The 17,690-nt window shown below is 35.5% G+C and overlaps 2 protein-coding genes across 6 annotated transcripts; one reads left to right on the top strand and one right to left on the bottom strand.

The window, feature by feature from the left end:
- Positions 1–4,119: 4,119 nt before the first annotated feature.
- On the bottom strand, positions 4,120–10,509 carry LOC101889827 (uncharacterized). 5 transcript variants are annotated; one of them, XM_059129168.1, is made up of 8 exons: positions 10,373–10,509; positions 7,559–7,696; positions 7,211–7,492; positions 5,876–6,067; positions 5,181–5,816; positions 4,582–5,109; positions 4,362–4,519; positions 4,120–4,310 (listed from the first exon to the last, which is right to left on the bottom strand). In XM_059129168.1, exons 2-7 carry the CDS (start codon positions 7,685–7,687, stop codon positions 4,403–4,405), a joined length of 1,884 nt encoding a protein of 627 aa, XP_058985151.1. In that variant the 5' UTR covers positions 7,688–7,696; positions 10,373–10,509; the 3' UTR covers positions 4,120–4,310; positions 4,362–4,402. The 5 variants fall into 5 exon arrangements, with proteins under 5 accessions (XP_058985151.1, XP_058985152.1, XP_019893775.2 ...); XM_059129169.1 differs by having other exon boundaries at positions 4,120–4,305; XM_020038216.2 differs by lacking the exon at positions 4,120–4,310 and having other exon boundaries at positions 4,350–4,519.
- Positions 10,510–12,317: 1,808 nt separating this feature from the next.
- Positions 12,318–16,200, top strand: LOC101890847 (eukaryotic translation initiation factor 2A). Its single transcript, XM_011295887.3, has 6 exons — positions 12,318–12,442; positions 12,749–13,549; positions 13,613–13,783; positions 14,007–14,181; positions 14,245–14,504; positions 14,836–16,200. The coding sequence occupies exons 1-6, from the start codon at positions 12,415–12,417 to the stop codon at positions 15,540–15,542; spliced, it is 2,142 nt and encodes a 713-aa protein (XP_011294189.2). The 5' UTR covers positions 12,318–12,414; the 3' UTR covers positions 15,543–16,200.
- Positions 16,201–17,690: the final 1,490 nt, after the last annotated feature.

Raw genomic sequence — 17,690 nt, 5'->3', positions numbered from 1 at the left:
TTGGCTTTATATTAGTTATTATTTGATTTCAGAGTTAACTAATATATGAGAGGCATATCCAATTCTGAATTGATTTTGGTTTGCATGTTTGCTTTTATACCAAATCACATTACTATAGAGTGCATGATATCACTTCGAGAAGGATTATATTTAAAAAAATATATTTCGGAGCCGAGTTCGTCCTGAAATTCGCTCCATTGGGGCTGATATTAGCCATTATTTGCACAATAAACCTGAAATCGGATTAAGGATATTTGGGAGCTACATCCAAATCTTAGCCGATCTCGATAAAATTTGGCAAAGGTATTCCGAGCTCTATAAGATGTCTGTTACCAAATATCGTTGTTTTCAAATGCATATTACGCATGTGAGGGACTTGAAAGCCAAATCAGATAAAACATATATATGGGAGCTATAGCTATATCTCTAGACTGAATTCGATCGGATGTGCCAAAATTCAGGTCATTTGGAATGATATTGGCCATTTGATGCACAATTAACTATGGGTTTATGTTGCTTCCGATCATGGAAAGAAAATAAGGCTGAGGAGGGAAAGAAGCAAAAAAATGTTCATGTTCGCAGGTTTCCCTCTCACCTTTAAGGTGAGAATACATAGAGGGCTTCTTTTACTTACTTAAAGGTGAGAATACATAAAACGCTTTTCTGGTCTGCTTAAGTCATCAGCAGTCAACCATAATGTATTCTCACCATAAGCATCAGAAAAAAAAACTCGTGATGCTTTACCTCCTCACAGTAAACTCCAGCAACTGTTCTGTCTTCGCCTATCCAGCAGTCAAACATCTCTTTCTACGATGTCTGCCTGTCGTTTAAACATTTAGAACCGTAAATATATATCTAAACAGACCCACTGCATAAGATACATGTCCCACTTGTAAACAGTGGTGAAATGCCACTACAAAGAATTGATGACATCGCATGATCCAATGACAAATTACTCTACATATGTATCAATTCCTGATTTGTCATCGATCATTTTGTTGGGTGTTTTATTACCAAGATGGTCCTATTTCATCACCTCGATTTAGAATTCGCATTTGATAACATTTTTATGATTTCCCCTCTACGTTTTTTTGATGGCGTGTACTTGTATTGTTTCTGGCCAGAACTATGTGAAAACGAATATATATTATTGTAACATAAGCACTTTTAACATTACATGAAAAATGATAATTCAGCAATTATATAAATATCTATGGCGTCATACAGTGGTTCCATTAAAAAGTAAAAATGGCTACGCTATTTAGATTTTTAGGTGGCAATTGTATTAGGAAATGTCATTTAGACTTTATTCAGAAGTATCATATATGGGCCAAAGGTGGAAATGATTCTTCAAAATTTCAACCGAATTTTCTCTACTTCTATGAGATATTTTCAAATTTTCTCCGTATTGTGTCTACATCTACATAAGTCATATATAATACCATGTCCGGAGTTTCAACTAAATCGAAAACTCCCTTCGATGTCTCTGAGACATTTTTTTTAATTTTGTATCACTTCTAAATCATATTCACTTCTATTTACATTTAAATTATTTTTGGAGATTATTTTCTGAAGGAAACCCCTGTGCATCATCACTTCATGACGGATCAACTACTTAACTCAGTTTTATTGCATGTATGTGAAAGTAACAATTGTTAGTTGTAAAAATGTCTTACTTTTGGGCCTACCTATTATTTATTACTCTCCAGAATTCGTGTATTGGCCAAATTTCGGATTTTATACAAGTCTCAGTGCCAAATGAGTTAAATGAAAACTTTTGGTTGCCAACAAACTACTATTCGGCCATTAATCATCAGTATTTAATCTACTACCAAAAGCAACAGTTTAATTTTCTGAAGTTCAAACATTTTGAAAGAGCCAGATATCCGTGACATGATTCTAAGAAAATTAAGCCACTAACGAAAAAAAAAAACACTTTCAGCAAAAGAAAGAGAAAATAAATCAAGGTGAATCAAAATCATTGGGCTTTAAATGCTATTATTGTGACAAAAAAGTAATAAAAGTGTTTTGAAATTGGCACAACCCAGACAATCAAGTATAACTGCCCTTAAACTGGGCCACCTGGGTCGGTCATCTGGCCATCTGACATATTGTGATTTGTTGTCAAAAGTAATCTTCTTGGCCGACTTTAAGGTGAGGGTATATAAAACGCTTTTTATACCCTACACCACATAGTGGTAAGGGTGCATTTATTTGAAACAGGAAAAAGAAAGTAAGATAGACTCATAGTTACTTTTGAGGATCTTCATAGAATGTCTTTCTGAGTCTATTTATGCATGTCAGTGCGGTTGAGATGAAATTCTCCAAACAATATTCGTTTGGCCTATTGAATTTGGTGATAATCGGATTAAATTTAGATATAGCTCCCATATATCTTCAACCGCCACCTACCTCTGCCAAATTTTATCAAGATTGATTCAGATTTGGATATAGCTCCGATATATATCTTCACCAAGTGGCCAATATCTGTCAAAAATTCCTAAATTTTGTACATCCCACCGAATTTAGTCTAGAAGCAAATACATCAAATTTGGAGAAAATCGGTTTAGCCCAAACGAAGTGAATTTCGGCACGTACGTTTCCATTTTGTGGAACTTGGCTCCGATATATGTTTTTTTTTAATATATTCCTTCTCGAAGTGATATCATGCACTCTATAGCAATGTTATTTGGTATAAAAGATTAAAATGTCTTCGTCAAATTTAGTGAAAATCGATTCAGAATTGGATATGAAATCTGAAACTGGTCTAAAGTCAAATGTCGATAGGTGATATGATCTACTTCAAATTAATTCTTGCGTTACGGGAGCTCCACTAAATATGCATAGTGCAGTAGGGTATCATATAGACGGCCCCGCCCGACTTTTGACTTTTCTTTGCTAGTTTTGGCTGGCTTAAGTCATCGGCTACCCATAACAAAAAGGCCGTAAAAAAGCTCTTTATGTACGTGCACCTTTATATAGGCCTAGCTAAAGACTGTCAATTTTGCTAGAAGATTTGAATCTTCTATTATCTATTGTCTCTTGATACTACACAATTTTCAAATCTGGGTTAAAATTTGGAACTTTTTAAAATTAATGGTCTGTTCCAGAACCTGCAAGAATCTAATAGTTTTGCAATTTTCTCCGATATCATAAAGGGAAAATCGGTTATCGTAGTACAAAACTTCTACATTCTTGCAGTTCTGGAACAGACCATAAGTTATTGCATTTAGACTTCAGAAATTCAATGTTAAATTCAGCCATTTTAATTTAATAAAATTTCAATTGAAATTCGAAATTTCTCCGAAATTTATAAATTCCATTCCAATTTCAGAAAATGTCAAATAAGCTCCGATGCACCAACATAAACCTAGAGTCAGAAAGGATCACAACAAAGCATAAAAGGAGACACCGTTATCTTTTGGACATTATCAACGCCTCCTAAACGTTCTCCTAAATCGTCTAAAGCATTGGATTCTCTATAGCTTTGCTGGAAACAAGTGGACGAGGTAGGAGTAATGCATCACATCTAGGGTTTACAGCATGTCAATATCCAGCCCAGCACCATAAGTAGCTATTCAGCTACCCGACAAACAGCAGACTTCATAAGCGCATCAATAGCACTGCACGCCATCACCAACCATATCATATACATTCCATACTTCAGCACACAGCACTTTTTGAGTGTGAATGCCAACCAGGAAAATATTCCCATACATCGTAGCTGAAAAACGTCAGCTGTCTTGATTAACTAGACTCAATTACGTTCTTGATGGCGTAGCCGCTTCATTCCCTTTTGGGCAAGCACCGTGGCTCCTGTCCCTGAAGGCACGCTTTCTTTGAATTTAATATTAAATCCGAAACCTTGAGATAATGTAGATTTTTAATTTTGTGAATTGCAATGTCTACGAGTAAGCTCCGGATCACATTTCCCTTGTACACCTGATATATACATAACAATCTTTAGCAATATAAGAATTTTTTTTATTAAAGGTTTTTTTAAGCACTAGAAAACTTTAAGAATACCATAAAAACAAAGTGGTTACAAAGAAATAGAATAAATAAATTTTTTTATATCCCAGTTTTTATTAATGTTAAAAAATGTATTTTATTGTATAATTTTTTTGTGCTTGTTAACAAATTTATGTAAATATAATTATTGAATAAGAATGTTGATAGAAAAAGAAACAATAAGGCCGATTTTAATTGCAACTTTTAAGAGGAATAAAAACAGCTACAACAGTCTTCAACTTGAATAGCTTGCTGGTTGTGTCATTTCTCTCTGCCCAAAACCTGCAACTGGCACTAAACTATTTGATTTATTGAGCCAGAAATACATATTATTTGCAATTATTTTATACCTCCAAAGTCATTTTTTTTCGAATTTGAAGTTGTGCCTCACTCAGTCTCCATCGTTAAAAAGTAAATTCTCCGTTTGTAATTGTTTTCGTATAGCACCAACTTGAGTAACAACTTTTGGGGATGTAGCCGATATTGTGAATTTTTGCACAGCAGGAATCTATGCAAAATAAAATAATGCTAAGAAAAAACTACTAAAACATTTGCGCATTCAAAACTTACATCCCATCTATATTTTAAATTTTCCAGTTCATTTGAAATTTGCTTATCTCGTTTTGTAGTTTCTCTGCGCGTCATTTTTGGCATATCACACAAAATCGGTATGGAGAAATTATTACCACCTCTAATTACAACGTCTCGACGTTCACTCGTAAATGGAATTGTTTGAGTTCCGCGTGATTTGGATGTCAATTCTCCATAATTTTTAAAATATCCCATCAAACGTTTATCTGTTTGTCGACGCAGTCTATCAATGTTTTCTTCACTGTCTACAAATATGTCGGTGCTGTGATCGGTTTTTTGGATATTTTTTAAACTTTTTTCATAAGGCTTTTCAATTTCCTCGTTTATATTATTGTGATTTGTTTGGAAATTCAGTTCCGGTTTACCAAACGATACAAATTCTCTATGTTTTGGGCTTGGGTGTGATTCCAGGCTTGGATTTAAATTGTTTCCCACCACATTAGCACTTTTATTATTTCCACTCGGTTCAGCTTCATCACTGGTAACAATTTGTAAAGGTGTTTTCATCTTTCCAAGCATATTGAAAAAAATTGCATTGAGTTTTCAAACAATGAAATACAAGTCTTTAGAATACTTACAACATTATCCATTCTTTCATTTATATGTTCGTTTTCTGTATTTTTATTTGTCGATATTTCCTCCAAACAAAAGGCACACAAGTTTCTACGACAATGCATGCAAACATTTCGCGTATTTTGGCAAGCTCGACATGTATCTGCCTTTTCTAGGCAATTCGAACAAAGCGTATATAAACGATCACAATTATGACAGACTAGTATAAGATTTCGTTCTGCATGACTGTTACAAGATGAGGCTGTTGAATTCTCACCGGGCATCTCGTTCATTGGCAGTGTCATTTTAGTTTGACAACGAAGACAAAAATGCCGATATTCCCTCAATGGCTGATCACATATTGGACATATTTTTTCACTTATATGAAAGCATTCTTTTTCAATTTTCGGAAAATCGATATTGGCTGGCATACGCGATCTTTGGCGATAATTATATTCATTTTTGGCCGAATTGCTAAAATATCTGTATACTTTGTTGTCATCCCAATCGGATGAGATGTTTTCCTTATTACGTTTGGGGTCAACACAAGTTGGTGGCGTTGGGGGTGTTCCCCTTTCAGGTGGCAATAGTTTTGTATCATTTTCTAGCTTTGCTAGCATATGTTTTCTTAGATAACGATTTTGTTCAGCCTTGTAGCGTAGCTAAAAAATAAACGATTCTAATGAATGATAAGTTCTTGTGGGGGATTTTTCTATTATACCTCAGTAGCTTTCATTCGTTCCTTTTCCAACTGTTCTTCCAGTTTAATTGTTTTCAATTGTTCCTGAAGTCGTCTGGTTAGAACTTGTTCTTGTTCCTGTTCTTTTTCCTTGAGCAATTTGATGCTGCGACGTTTTTCTTCAATTTGTTGTATCAGTTCCCGTTGATAGGCCTTTTTCCTCGCTGCCTCGTCCTGTAACAAGTATGTTTATTAGTATTTCTTAAACATAGTTAAATTCCCTATCAATATCTTCCGTTGTCAGAAGTTACACAAAACGCAAGATGTTACCACATCGAATAGAGAATCATAAAAAATATACATCGAAGTTGGTTTTAAAAACTTTTCTTTGGAACATTCAAATTTTCATTGATAAACACAGAGAAATCGATGATAAAAATTCCTTGTCCTTGTATTTCAAGAAGACGCCCATTTTTACCGAATTTAGCTGTTATATTAGGGTCAATACGACGACATGGACCTGCATAGGTAACTTTTATCATAAGCCATTACAATATTCAAATTCGAAACTTAAAAAAATCAGTGAATAATGTACCTAAAAATCATCAAAATACCGAATATCTGGAGGTACCGTTATATGGGGGCTATACGAAGACTTGGACCTGCACAGACAATTTTCTGTCATAGGCTGTAGTATCTAAATTTGAAACAATTCCGGTGAATAATGCCGCTGAAATCTTCAAAATACCCAATATCGGGAGGTACCGTTATATGGGGGCTATACGAAGACGTGGACCTGCACAGACAATTTTCTGTCATAGGCTGTAGTATCCATTACGAACTTCAAATACGAAATTTGGAACAATTCCGGTAAATAATATCGCTAAACTCTTCAAAATACCGAATATCTGGTGGTACCGTTATATGGGGGCTATACGAAGACGTGGACCAGCACAGACAATTTTCTGTCATAGGCTGTAGCATCCATTGCGAAATTGAAATACCAAATTTGAAACAATTCCAGTGAACATTTCGCTAAACTCATCAAAATACCGAATATCGGGAGGTACCGTTATATGGGGGCTATACCAAAACGTGGACCTACATGGCCCATTTTCATTAACATTTGAGTAAAATTTTATCAATCTGCTTCATTTCGTTCGGAATGACAAACTTAATATATCCTCCATACTATGGTGGAGGGTATAAAAAAGGATTGGGGACTCGTTTTTGGATACTGTCGTCCCAGTATATTCGCGATGATAAATATATGGGCCAGTCGAATACTATTTGTTTGTTTGTATAAGGTACCTCAGCATACTATTTTAGATTCCATCTCTAAAAGCTTCGTAATATGACCGGCATATTGAAAATTACCTCAGCATATTTACGTTCTCTATTCATAATGCCTTGTGGTTCGAAAGATGCATCATTCGACAGACTTGTATGACGTAAATCTTGCAAAAGTTTATAACGTGTAGAACCTGGACGAACAGGCGTTACGACCGAAGCCGGGCCATCAATTCCTGTGTTTTTCGATAAATCACCTTCATCTTTGGTCAGTTCAATACCACTTGAAGTTTCAGAATTATTTGACCAGGATCTAGTGGAAAACGGTTCTCTCGTTTGTTTCCTCGGGCTTCGAGCTGAACTAAACATCTGTAAAGAGATGGAAACCACAATATTTACATATATACACATGTACATATGAATGATATAACTTACATGCTGATTTTTTAAAAAGTTTTCCTGATTTTCACGCTGTTTTTGTTGCAAATACAATTGACGTTTTTGATATTCATTGTTGAAACCAGGAAAATAGGAGTAAAATGTATCCGATACCCATTGATCCATGTCATCCTGCTGGTTTGTTAATGAAGTCACGAAAACAAAAATACAAGAAAAGTGAACCTTTAGTATACACAGTAGCACGAAAGGCAACGACAACAACAACAATGACTAATAAACTTAACAACAATAACAAAACTTTGTCGCATTTTATACGCTGCTGCTGTTGTTGGTTGTAAAATAGGGACAACGTGGGGAAGTAGAATTTTTTTGAGAATTAAGTTTAATATTTAATTAAGTGTTAAGCAATAAACACTGTCTTGTGAACTGACACAAAACAAAAATAATCCGCCTGTTTGCACATTACCTAGTTACATATCTAGTATTTAAAAGTAAATAACAGCACCCAAATACAAATCGTTAATGGTTGGTATCATTGAAACTGTTTATAAACATTGAATTGCTTTAAGAAATAATCCATTACCGAATTTAACAACAATTTGGGGAAATCAGTAAAACCTCTTTTCAATAATATTTGTATCTACACAAATTAAATCAACCCGGCAAAATTCGATTTAAACATTTTTGTCGAAAGAGCGCAAAAATACTGCTGACATGTTTCCAAATGCTTCCATAATTATAATTATTAACAACCACAATTTCAATATTCAACCAAGCATAAAACACATATAACCATTTTAGAATTATTAAGTGGATGCAGAAATGCTGCCTAACCCATGTGTACAGGGTGAGATGAAAAAACTGCAATCAACTTCAGACTGCTGTCATTTCTAAGCCACTCATCCGACAGCTGTTAAAATTTTTCCAGTGACAGCTCATTATACAGCAAAAGCATTTTGGTGAGAATTTTCCAGAAAAAAAAGTTATTCGAGATGGAATAGAATGTGATAGTGTGATTTCTTTATATTTGGCTGGAAAACCACAAGTGGCTATCGTTAGAGCACTCCAGCATTTAAATGTGAATAAATCGTTTGTGTCTCGTACCATTACTTGCAACCGTGATACTGTTATCATAGCCCGGCGTCAAAGAAGTGGATGGAGGAAAACAGCAACATCAGCAGAAATGGTTCGAAAAGTAAAGAAGTGACTTGATCGAAACCCACGTCGCAGTGGCCGAAAAATGGCTCGTGAGCTGAACATATCACAATATTCCATTCGGCAAATATTGAAAAATGAGCTCGAGCTTCCAAAAAGTGCAAGAACTTACACCGCAACAGAGAGAAAATAGAGTCAAAAGATCTAAAGAGTTGCTTCGCTTGGCCAAAAGTAGTAAACTGCCGAATTTGGTTTTTCCGATGAGAAAACATTCGTTGTCCAGCAGTTTGTAAACAAACAAAATGATTGTGTTTACTTGTCAAAGAAGTCAGTTGGAAATGTGCACCTTCGGTTGGACACCAGAACTCAAGCGCCGGCCATGGTGATGGAATGGGGCGCCATAACAGCCGATGATCGTTCTCCGCTCGCATTAATCGCCCGTGGCATCAGAAGAAATGCCGAATATTACAGCGAAAATATTCTGTAGGGTGTATAAAAGCCTTCGGCTCGTAAATATTTTGGCCGCAGACCTTGGACATTCCAACAGGACTCAGCACGCGTCTGGAGTATTTTGAAAAGCAAGTTTGGCACTAAAAAATACGAAAGTGTCGATCATCTCAAGCAAGCGCTTCGCCGGGAATTGGCCAACATACCCCAGAGCAATATTCAGACAGCGTGTGACGGTTTCATTGATCGTTTGAAGGCCATAATTCGAGCCAAAGATGACCAATTCAAACAAATCTAAACGTATTCTACAATTTGATGCTATTTTCGTACATTTTTTGCTTTCATTCAATAAAATTTAAAAAAAGAAATGTAAAAATTATGGCGATTGTCTTTGCTGCAGTTTTTTATCTCACCTTGTATATTGTGGTTTCAATTTGAGAAAAAGTAGACATAAAAACCCACTAGTAGTAAATCATTAAACTTGCGCTAAATTCGGATTGACAAAATTTTATTTCTCAGTCAATACCTCATTTTGTTAAATAAGACCCAGACTGTTCGATTAGAGCACAATCCGGAGAAGAAATGTTTATTGGTTTTAATAGCCACTATCTCAAAGCTTTTGAAAATAGATTGTATTCATTCAAATCACATTTGGGAGGAAACATTTTTGGGAAAAGTCTTAAATACCGCTTCGGGGCTTTTGATGTTGAGTTTTGTCGAATTGGTCCGTATTATGACCAAAGTAAACTAATGTAAAATCTAAAATTAAAATTTTACGTGAAATACTACAAATAATGTATGTTTATGAACAGTGTGTTGCAAAGTCTTCAATACACGCTCCAAAACACCTTATCATTATCACCCTTGAAGTATTTAGAAGACCGCAATATCCAACGCTATTAAGATGTTTTCCATTTCAAACAAATCGAAAAATTCCGTATTTCAGGAATCCGGCTAAAGAGTTCCATGCTCTTTCATTAGCTTTTCGCAATTTTACTAGAGTCCTTCTGAGACTTTTCAACCACAAATCTGCAAACCATACACTTGAGGCTAAGTTCATTTAGGAACGATATATTTCTTCCGTTTTCAAGGTTCACTAGTACCCAAATAAATTCTATCATATTTTTCCATCATTGGGAACGCAATTTACCACTAATTTTGACTTTTTAGAAAGGACAATTTCTCAAAACTTGCCAACGTTGTTATTTTCTATATTTATAAAAATTTTATAAATTAAAAAGTATTTACTTTAAATAAATGTTTTTAAAATGCACAAAATACAATACAATGCATCGCAAACTCAATCCAATTTCGATACACAACAACAATGCAATATATGCTACAATAATACAGGTGGCCGCAACAAGTTAGGTTGTAGTTAAATTAACTGCATGTCTGTTCCAAAACCTACAACTAAGTACTTTTTTTTTTTTTTTTGATACATAAATCGACAAATCGGCGGTTGGGTTATTTCAATTATAAGATAACCCCTCAAGCCAGCTGGAAATAATTAAATGGTCAACAAAGTGTTAATAAATTCCAATATTATACCTTATTAATATCTTACCATGGTAGAAGAATATAGGTAGGCGCATCGACACAGCCGTGGGGACAATGAACTGTCAAACCAATATTGGAATTGAAAATGCTGAATGGAAAATTATTTAGAATTATAAAAATTGTTGAAAAACGCTTATTATAATAGCCACCGAATGACGCCGTATAAGAAAACATATAAAAATCTTTTTATTTTTGAAGAAACATTTAAAAATTTTTGACATATCAATGTTCCCAAGCATTGATGCATCTACCTGTATTCTTCTACCATGCATCTTGCATTGTATCCATGGTAGAAGAATTCACATAGATGCTTGGCAACCTTGATATGTCAAAATTTTTAAAATGTTTTGTCAAAAATAAGTAAATTTTTATATGTTTCCTTATACGACGCAAATCGGAGGTTGTTCTCATATGCACTTTTCAACAATTTTTACAAAGATCAATTATTTTTCATCCAGTTCCTTGTCCCAGGACCTGTGTCGTTGCAATTACCTTTATTCTTGTACCATGATTGTATTTATTCCCATGATAAAATTAAGAAGGTAAACTCATGCAATCATATGTTTACAATTTTTTCAAAATTATTCGTTTAACAACAACTCATGGTCCAAATTTATATTTATAAATCCCATGGTACAATAAGGATGTAGAACAGCTTCGTAAAACTACAGAAATACAGCCCTGAGGCTATGCCGCTTCCTGTCAAATGTGCATGCAAACAAGTTGTTTTCCTCAATTTTAAAATCAATTAAACAGCACGAAAATCAAATTAAATGCCTAGATTTTCTTTCAAAAAAATGATGTAATTGTTTTTATTTTTCAAAACAATAAATACATACACAAAATTGGTAGAAGTCGGCTACTCTTAGAAAAAAATGGCTTTTTTGTTCCTCTACGAAGAAACTAGCCGATGACTTAAGCCAGTCAAAAAGAGCGTTTTATGTATTTGCACCTTAAGTTTAAATTCCTTACCAATTATATACCCATAGTACCATGTATATACCCATATTTAAGGAAAAACTACAAAATATCAATTTGACAATGAGGGACATAAAATGAAAAATTGAAATCGTATGATTGCAGAATATTACGTTGATAATTGTACTATGTTTTTTCTTTCAGGGAACCATGAAATATAGACCTTATGTCTATGAAATTTAAAAAAAGTCAAACCTTCGGCCGGGACTTGAGATTTTCTCCTCTGAGGTATGTCCAACACCAGCTTCGCGAACCAAAGTTAGATTAAATTTAATATTTTTCAATAACCGACAAACATAATTTTTAAAATCAGAAATGGAAACCTGTGAAACCAGTGAAATTCAACAAAGTAAATTACAGAAAATGCAGAGATGGGTATACTTATTTGAAATTACTTTACCTTCTTAATTTTACAATGCCTTTATCTAGGGAAGTACTGATTTCCCCCCGACAAAAATTATGTCGTTGGGGTTAGCATAACAAAACCTATTTTCGGTAAAAATTCCTGAATCTTCCACAAGCTGGAGCTAAACTAAGCTTAAGCCAATTATTCATTCCATTTTTTTCTCCTTTATTTGTAGTTACCAAAAATCGCAGACATGTCATGACTTTAAAAACTGTTTTTACTGTTGTATTAATAAGGCCCTCAAGTATTTGACGTGTGGCCATTATACTTTACAAACATTTGCAAAGACGTTTCATCGTACGTATTTTGTTGAGGTCGACTAGTTGAGGTTAGATTTTGATTGGCTATGGCTGTAGATTCGCCTGCCCTTGCAAGTAAATAAATAATTTAAAATAGAAATATTAACCAAAATCTTTTATATTTTGCACGTATAGCAAGTACAAATGTACATTTATTGCTGGCAATTGAATTTATTTAAAATAATGTCCGAAATTCATCCGAAAAATGGATTTGAAAAAATTTTCATTACTCATCCTCCGACGTGAAATTTTTGTGTGCTTGCCTGCTTTCTCTGAAATTGAAGTGTTTTCCATCATATTCATACTTTTTTGTTGTTGTTTTTACACGATTTAATGTGACTGTGTACGTTCTGTCTTTTGTTTTTTGTTGTTTCTTTGCAGTTCGCTCTAGCGTGGGAATAGAACTGTGGGCTTCGTCTGGCTCGAAACAGCCTTACGAGCACAAGTCGAATTTACCACGAGAGGAGACGAAAAATTCTCGATCAATTTCATTCAGCCCAGATGGCCGCTACTTTGCCTATTCGAATGGACAGGAGGTTAAAGTCTTGCAAACCGCCAATTGGCAATTGCAATGCACGCTGCCACGTCCTAAGGCATTCTATTTAAAATTCTCACCGCGTGGCAACTATTTGTGTACATGGGAGTTGTATGTGATCACCAAGGATATTCCCGAGGGATCGCCGAATATGTTCGTGTATGAAATTGCCACCGGCAAGCAAGTATTCAGCATTGTGCAGAAAAAACAAACTGATTGGGAACCCTCTTGGTCATCTGACGAGGGCATTTTCGCTATCGTTGTGGGTGGGGAATCACTGTTCTATGACTTGTCACAGGGCATAGAAGGCTTTAATGCCACCACCAAGAAAATCGGTGGTAGCAAAGGTGGTGTACTATCTGTGGGACCGGGCAGTAGTCCACCATTTATTGCCATCTATACGCCAGGAGCCAAAGGTGCACCTTCCATGTGCAAGTTATACAAGTATCCTGCATTGGCACAAAACCAAACATTGGCATGTAAAAGTTTCTTCAATGCTGATCGCGTTGAAATGATGTGGAATAAACGTGGTACTGGTCTATTATTGTTGACCAGTACTGAAGTGGACAAGACAGGAGCCTCATACTATGGAAATCAGGCTTTGCATTTCTTGAACACCAAAGGCGATTCATGCTCGGTGCCATTGTGTAAGTATAGACATTCCTTTTACAAGTTGACAAATATTTTAATATAAATCATATTCGTTGCAGCTAAGGAAGGTCCTGTGCATTGCGTCAAATGGAGTCCCAAGGCCACCGAATTTGTGGTTGTCTATGGATATATGCCATCTAAGGCAGCTCTGTACAATTTGAAATGCGATGTCATATTCGATTTCAAGGAAGGTCCACGCAATTGTGCCTATTTCAATCCATTTGGAAATCATATCCTTTTTAAAACAACTACCAAATATTGCTCTTAACCTTTTGTATGGTCAGAACGCAGATATTGAACATAATATAAATTTGTAGCTGGTGCGAAAATCATCTGAACACGATAGATTTATATTATGTTCATGTATCTTCGTGATTTGACCTTTATTTTTATTTAATTAACTAAAACAAGCCCTAAGTGTATGCACATGGTTTCCTCTTAACTCCTTAGCACTAGTCGTTTTAGCTGGTTTTGGAAACTTACCCGGCAACGTGGAAATCTGGGATGTAAAAATGAAAGAAATGATAGCCAATATCAAGTGTCCCGATACAACACATTTTGAGTGGAGTCCAAATGGAGAATATTTTGTAACAGCCACAACAGCTCCTAGACTGCGCATAGGAAATGGGTAAGTAATGATGTCAGTATTAAAGAATTTCTTATTTAACTTTGCCCTTCCCTATCATTACAGCTTCAAAGTCTACCACTATTCGGGTGCCCTCATGCATGAAACTATTTGGCCCCAAGGTCAGGAGCTATTGGCCGTTGAATGGCAACAATTTGCTGAGAATACCTTTACGGAACCGATCATTACCAAGGCCAAGCAGGAGGGCATCAAATCGAGTCAACCTGAAGCCAGTAAAAAGGTCTATACACCACCACATCTACGTGGTGGCAATAATGTCGACAAAATTATACAGCCACAAAGCACCATACCAGGCCTACCACCAGGTAAAGAACGTCAATTTTGGCAAAGAAAATACGATTTAGAAAATCCAATAACCAGACCGGGCTCATGGAGAGAACGTAATAACAATGATAGTAGTCGACAAGAGCAAGCTTCGAATGACAATGCGGGGCGACAAAGACATACATTTAATAAGGGAACAAATCGCTATAAGCCCTATGGTGGCTATTCCCAACAAAAAAGACGTTACTAAATATGTTTCCGACAAGTACAAAATTAAACAAGGAGGAGAAGAAAAATATCAATAATACACAATGTTTAAGCGGTCAATAAAATTTCATATGATTAACTTATTTCTTGCTTTTTTTATTTTAGGTTATACTTCCTCACAAGCCAACAACAAGAAACAAGGTGCTCAAAAGTCACAACAACAGCAACATAACAATAATCAACAACAAAATCAGCAACAACAGCAAAATCAAGCAAACAAAAAGCGCAACTTCGATAGAACTAAGACACGAAGGGAATCCAAAGGTGAGGGAGGAGCCGCTGGTAACAATAATCAATCTCCTCAAATTAACAAGAATCAAAACAATGCCACACCATCCCCATTGAATGGTGAAGCTACTGTTGCTCCAGGCAATCAAGAGGAAAATGGGCAACAGCAGCAGCAGCAACAACGCCCACAAAATAAACGCAACCCCAATAATCGCCGCCAACAACCACATCAACAACAATACCAACAAAAAAGGCAACAAAACAACAATGGAAATAATGAAAAACCGCATGAAAATAATATTCAGGAAGGTCATCAGCAAAACCAGGAAAAAACTGCTAACCACCAGCAGCAAATTGGAGGAGAGCAACAACCTTTACAGCAGCAGCAGCAACAGCCATCCAAAAAAGCTGCCAATCCTGAAAAGGACAAGAAAATTCGTAATGTTGCCAAAAAGTTATCGGATATAAAAAAATTGAAGGTGCGCCAAGAACAGGGAGAAGTCTTGGAATTAAATCAACTCAATAAAATCGCTATGGAAGCCAAATTTTTGGAAGAACTTAAAGCATTGAAATTGTCAAACTAATCATTGACAGCTTTAACAACAATAATAAAATACATTGTTGCTCTTCAAATGAACCTAAACTTTGCTTCCCATAGAGATGACTAATATCGTTTCCTTTCCCGAGCCTCCTTTACAAAAACACACAAAGCTTTGTTGTATGTTTGCCTTCCCTTTGATATGATTTTTGTGTATGTTACAATTGAGATCTATTTTCGAATTTTTAATTTATCATTGTTTATAGCCCGCCCGCCCTTCTTTTCCCTATTGGCATTTGTCTATCTGTACAATATGTTTCCTCTTGGGAAAAGGAGCCAGTTTTAATTTGCCAACCATAATAAAAAAAACAACTCCATTAAATCTCTCTAGAACTTTTTATATTTCATGTATATTTTTTATTTGTTATTAAAAAAATACAAATTCCAAAATATTTTTTTTTTTATTTTTTAATCTTTTTATTTAATTTTTATTTGCGCTTTAAACAATAATCGTATTAATAACAAACAAACCATCAGTCAAGAAAATACCAGAACGAAAATAATTGTGATTTATCCTAAACGAGAAAAAAATATTATAAACAACAACTTTATATTTACAACAAAAGCGATAAACAAAAAAAATAATTTCCCATAAATTCGAAGGAACAATACGGTAATAAACGATCACATTTTGCTAAAAAAAATACGAGTTTTATTTGAATATACAGGGTGAGATGAAAAAACTGCAACCAAATTCAGACTGCTGTCATTTCTAAGCCACTCGTCCGACAGCTGTTAAAATTATTCCAGTGACACCTCATTATATTGTTTACAATGTATTATGTATGATGGAATTCAGGCGTCATTTCTTTATATTTGGCTCGAAGAAAACCACAAGTGGCTATCGTTAGAGCCCTCCAGAATTGAAAAGTGAATAAATATTTTGTATCTCGTACCTTCGCCCGTTATCGTGATACTGGTAGCGTAGCCCAACATCAGCAGAAATGGTTCGAAAAGTAAAGAAGCGACTTGGTTGAAAATGGCTCGTGAGCTGAACATATCACAATATCCCATTCGGCAAATATTGAAAAACGAGCTCGGGGTAAAGCCATTGAAATTCCAAAAAGGACAAGAACTTACACCGCAACAGAAAGAAAATAGACTCAAAAGATCTAAAGAGTTGCTTCGCTTGGCCGAAAATGGTGAACTGCCGAATTTGGTTTTCTACGATAAGAAAACATTCGTTGTCCCCAGTTTGTTAACAAACGCATGGCCGCCATGGTGAGAGCCGATGGTCGCTCTCCGCTCCTATTAATCGACCGTGGCATCAGAATAAATGCCGAAAATATTCTGGAGGGTGTATGAAAGCCTTGGGCACGCAAACATTTTGGCCGCAGACCTTGGAAAATCCAACAGGACTCAGCACCATCGCACTCAACACGCGCCACCCAAGAATGGTTGCAAAATGAGGTTCCTCGCTTTATTCCCAGCACACAATGGCCACCAAAATCTCCGGATATCAATCAGTTAGCCTAGAGTACTTTGGAAGGCAAGGTGGGCACTAAAAAATGCCAAAGTGTCGATCACCTCAAGCAAGTGCTTCGCCGGGAATGGGCCAAAATACCGAAGAGCAACAATCTGGCAGCGTGTGACGGTTTCATTGGCCGTTTTAAGGTCAAAATTCGTGCCAAAGGTGACCAATTTGAACCAATCTAAACTTATTCTTAATTTTGATGCTATTTCCGACATTTGAATTTAAAAAAAAATGGCGTTTGACTTTGTTGCAGTTTTTTATCTCACCCTGTAGGCATGTAGATATCAGCATATAATTGGTAACATTTGTTAAATTGGGTATCTTCATCTTTTTAACTTAGCTTTTCTATTCCAAAGCATTTCGCTTTGTTATTGGTTACATTTTGATTGTACTAGGAGAATTCCATTTGGTGTTCATCACGCTCTATTTGAACCTCATTTGTAATTCGTTTCCATTTAAAATTCCCAATAAAATATTTTGGCATTGGTTTTGTATTACAAAAGGAAACTTACGTATTACAAATGAAACTGCTGGGTTATAATTGAGAAGTTTCGATTCACAAAAATATATATATATATCGATAACACCTGGAAAATGTGTGGTTGTTTAATCTTCATTGGGGGAAGAAACTTCTGTTGACTGTGCGCTGGAAGTATATCA

This window comes from Musca domestica, unplaced genomic scaffold, assembly GCF_030504385.1.
Source record: "Musca domestica strain aabys unplaced genomic scaffold, Musca_domestica.polishedcontigs.V.1.1 6, whole genome shotgun sequence".
In the NCBI taxonomy this organism is placed as follows: Eukaryota; Metazoa; Arthropoda; class Insecta; order Diptera; family Muscidae; genus Musca; species Musca domestica.
This window is presented reverse-complemented; position numbering and strand designations above follow the sequence as displayed.

Coding starts and splice junctions, on each gene's coding strand:
- LOC101889827 (XM_059129168.1), bottom strand. CDS start 7,687: ATGGATCAATGGGTATCGGATACATTTTACTCCTATTTTCCTGGTTTC. Junction 7,493..7,558: donor ACTTTTTAAAAAATCAGCAT/GTAAGTTATATC, acceptor ATCTCTTTACAG/ATGTTTAGTTCAGCTCGAAG. Junction 6,068..7,210: donor GAGAACGTAAATATGCTGAG/GTAATTTTCAAT, acceptor TACTTGTTACAG/GACGAGGCAGCGAGGAAAAA.
- LOC101890847 (XM_011295887.3), top strand. CDS start 12,415: ATGGCTGTAGATTCGCCTGCCCTTGCAA. Junction 13,550..13,612: donor TTCATGCTCGGTGCCATTGT/GTAAGTATAGAC, acceptor TATTCGTTGCAG/CTAAGGAAGGTCCTGTGCAT. Junction 14,505..14,835: donor CATACCAGGCCTACCACCAG/GTAAAGAACGTC, acceptor TTTTTATTTTAG/GTTATACTTCCTCACAAGCC.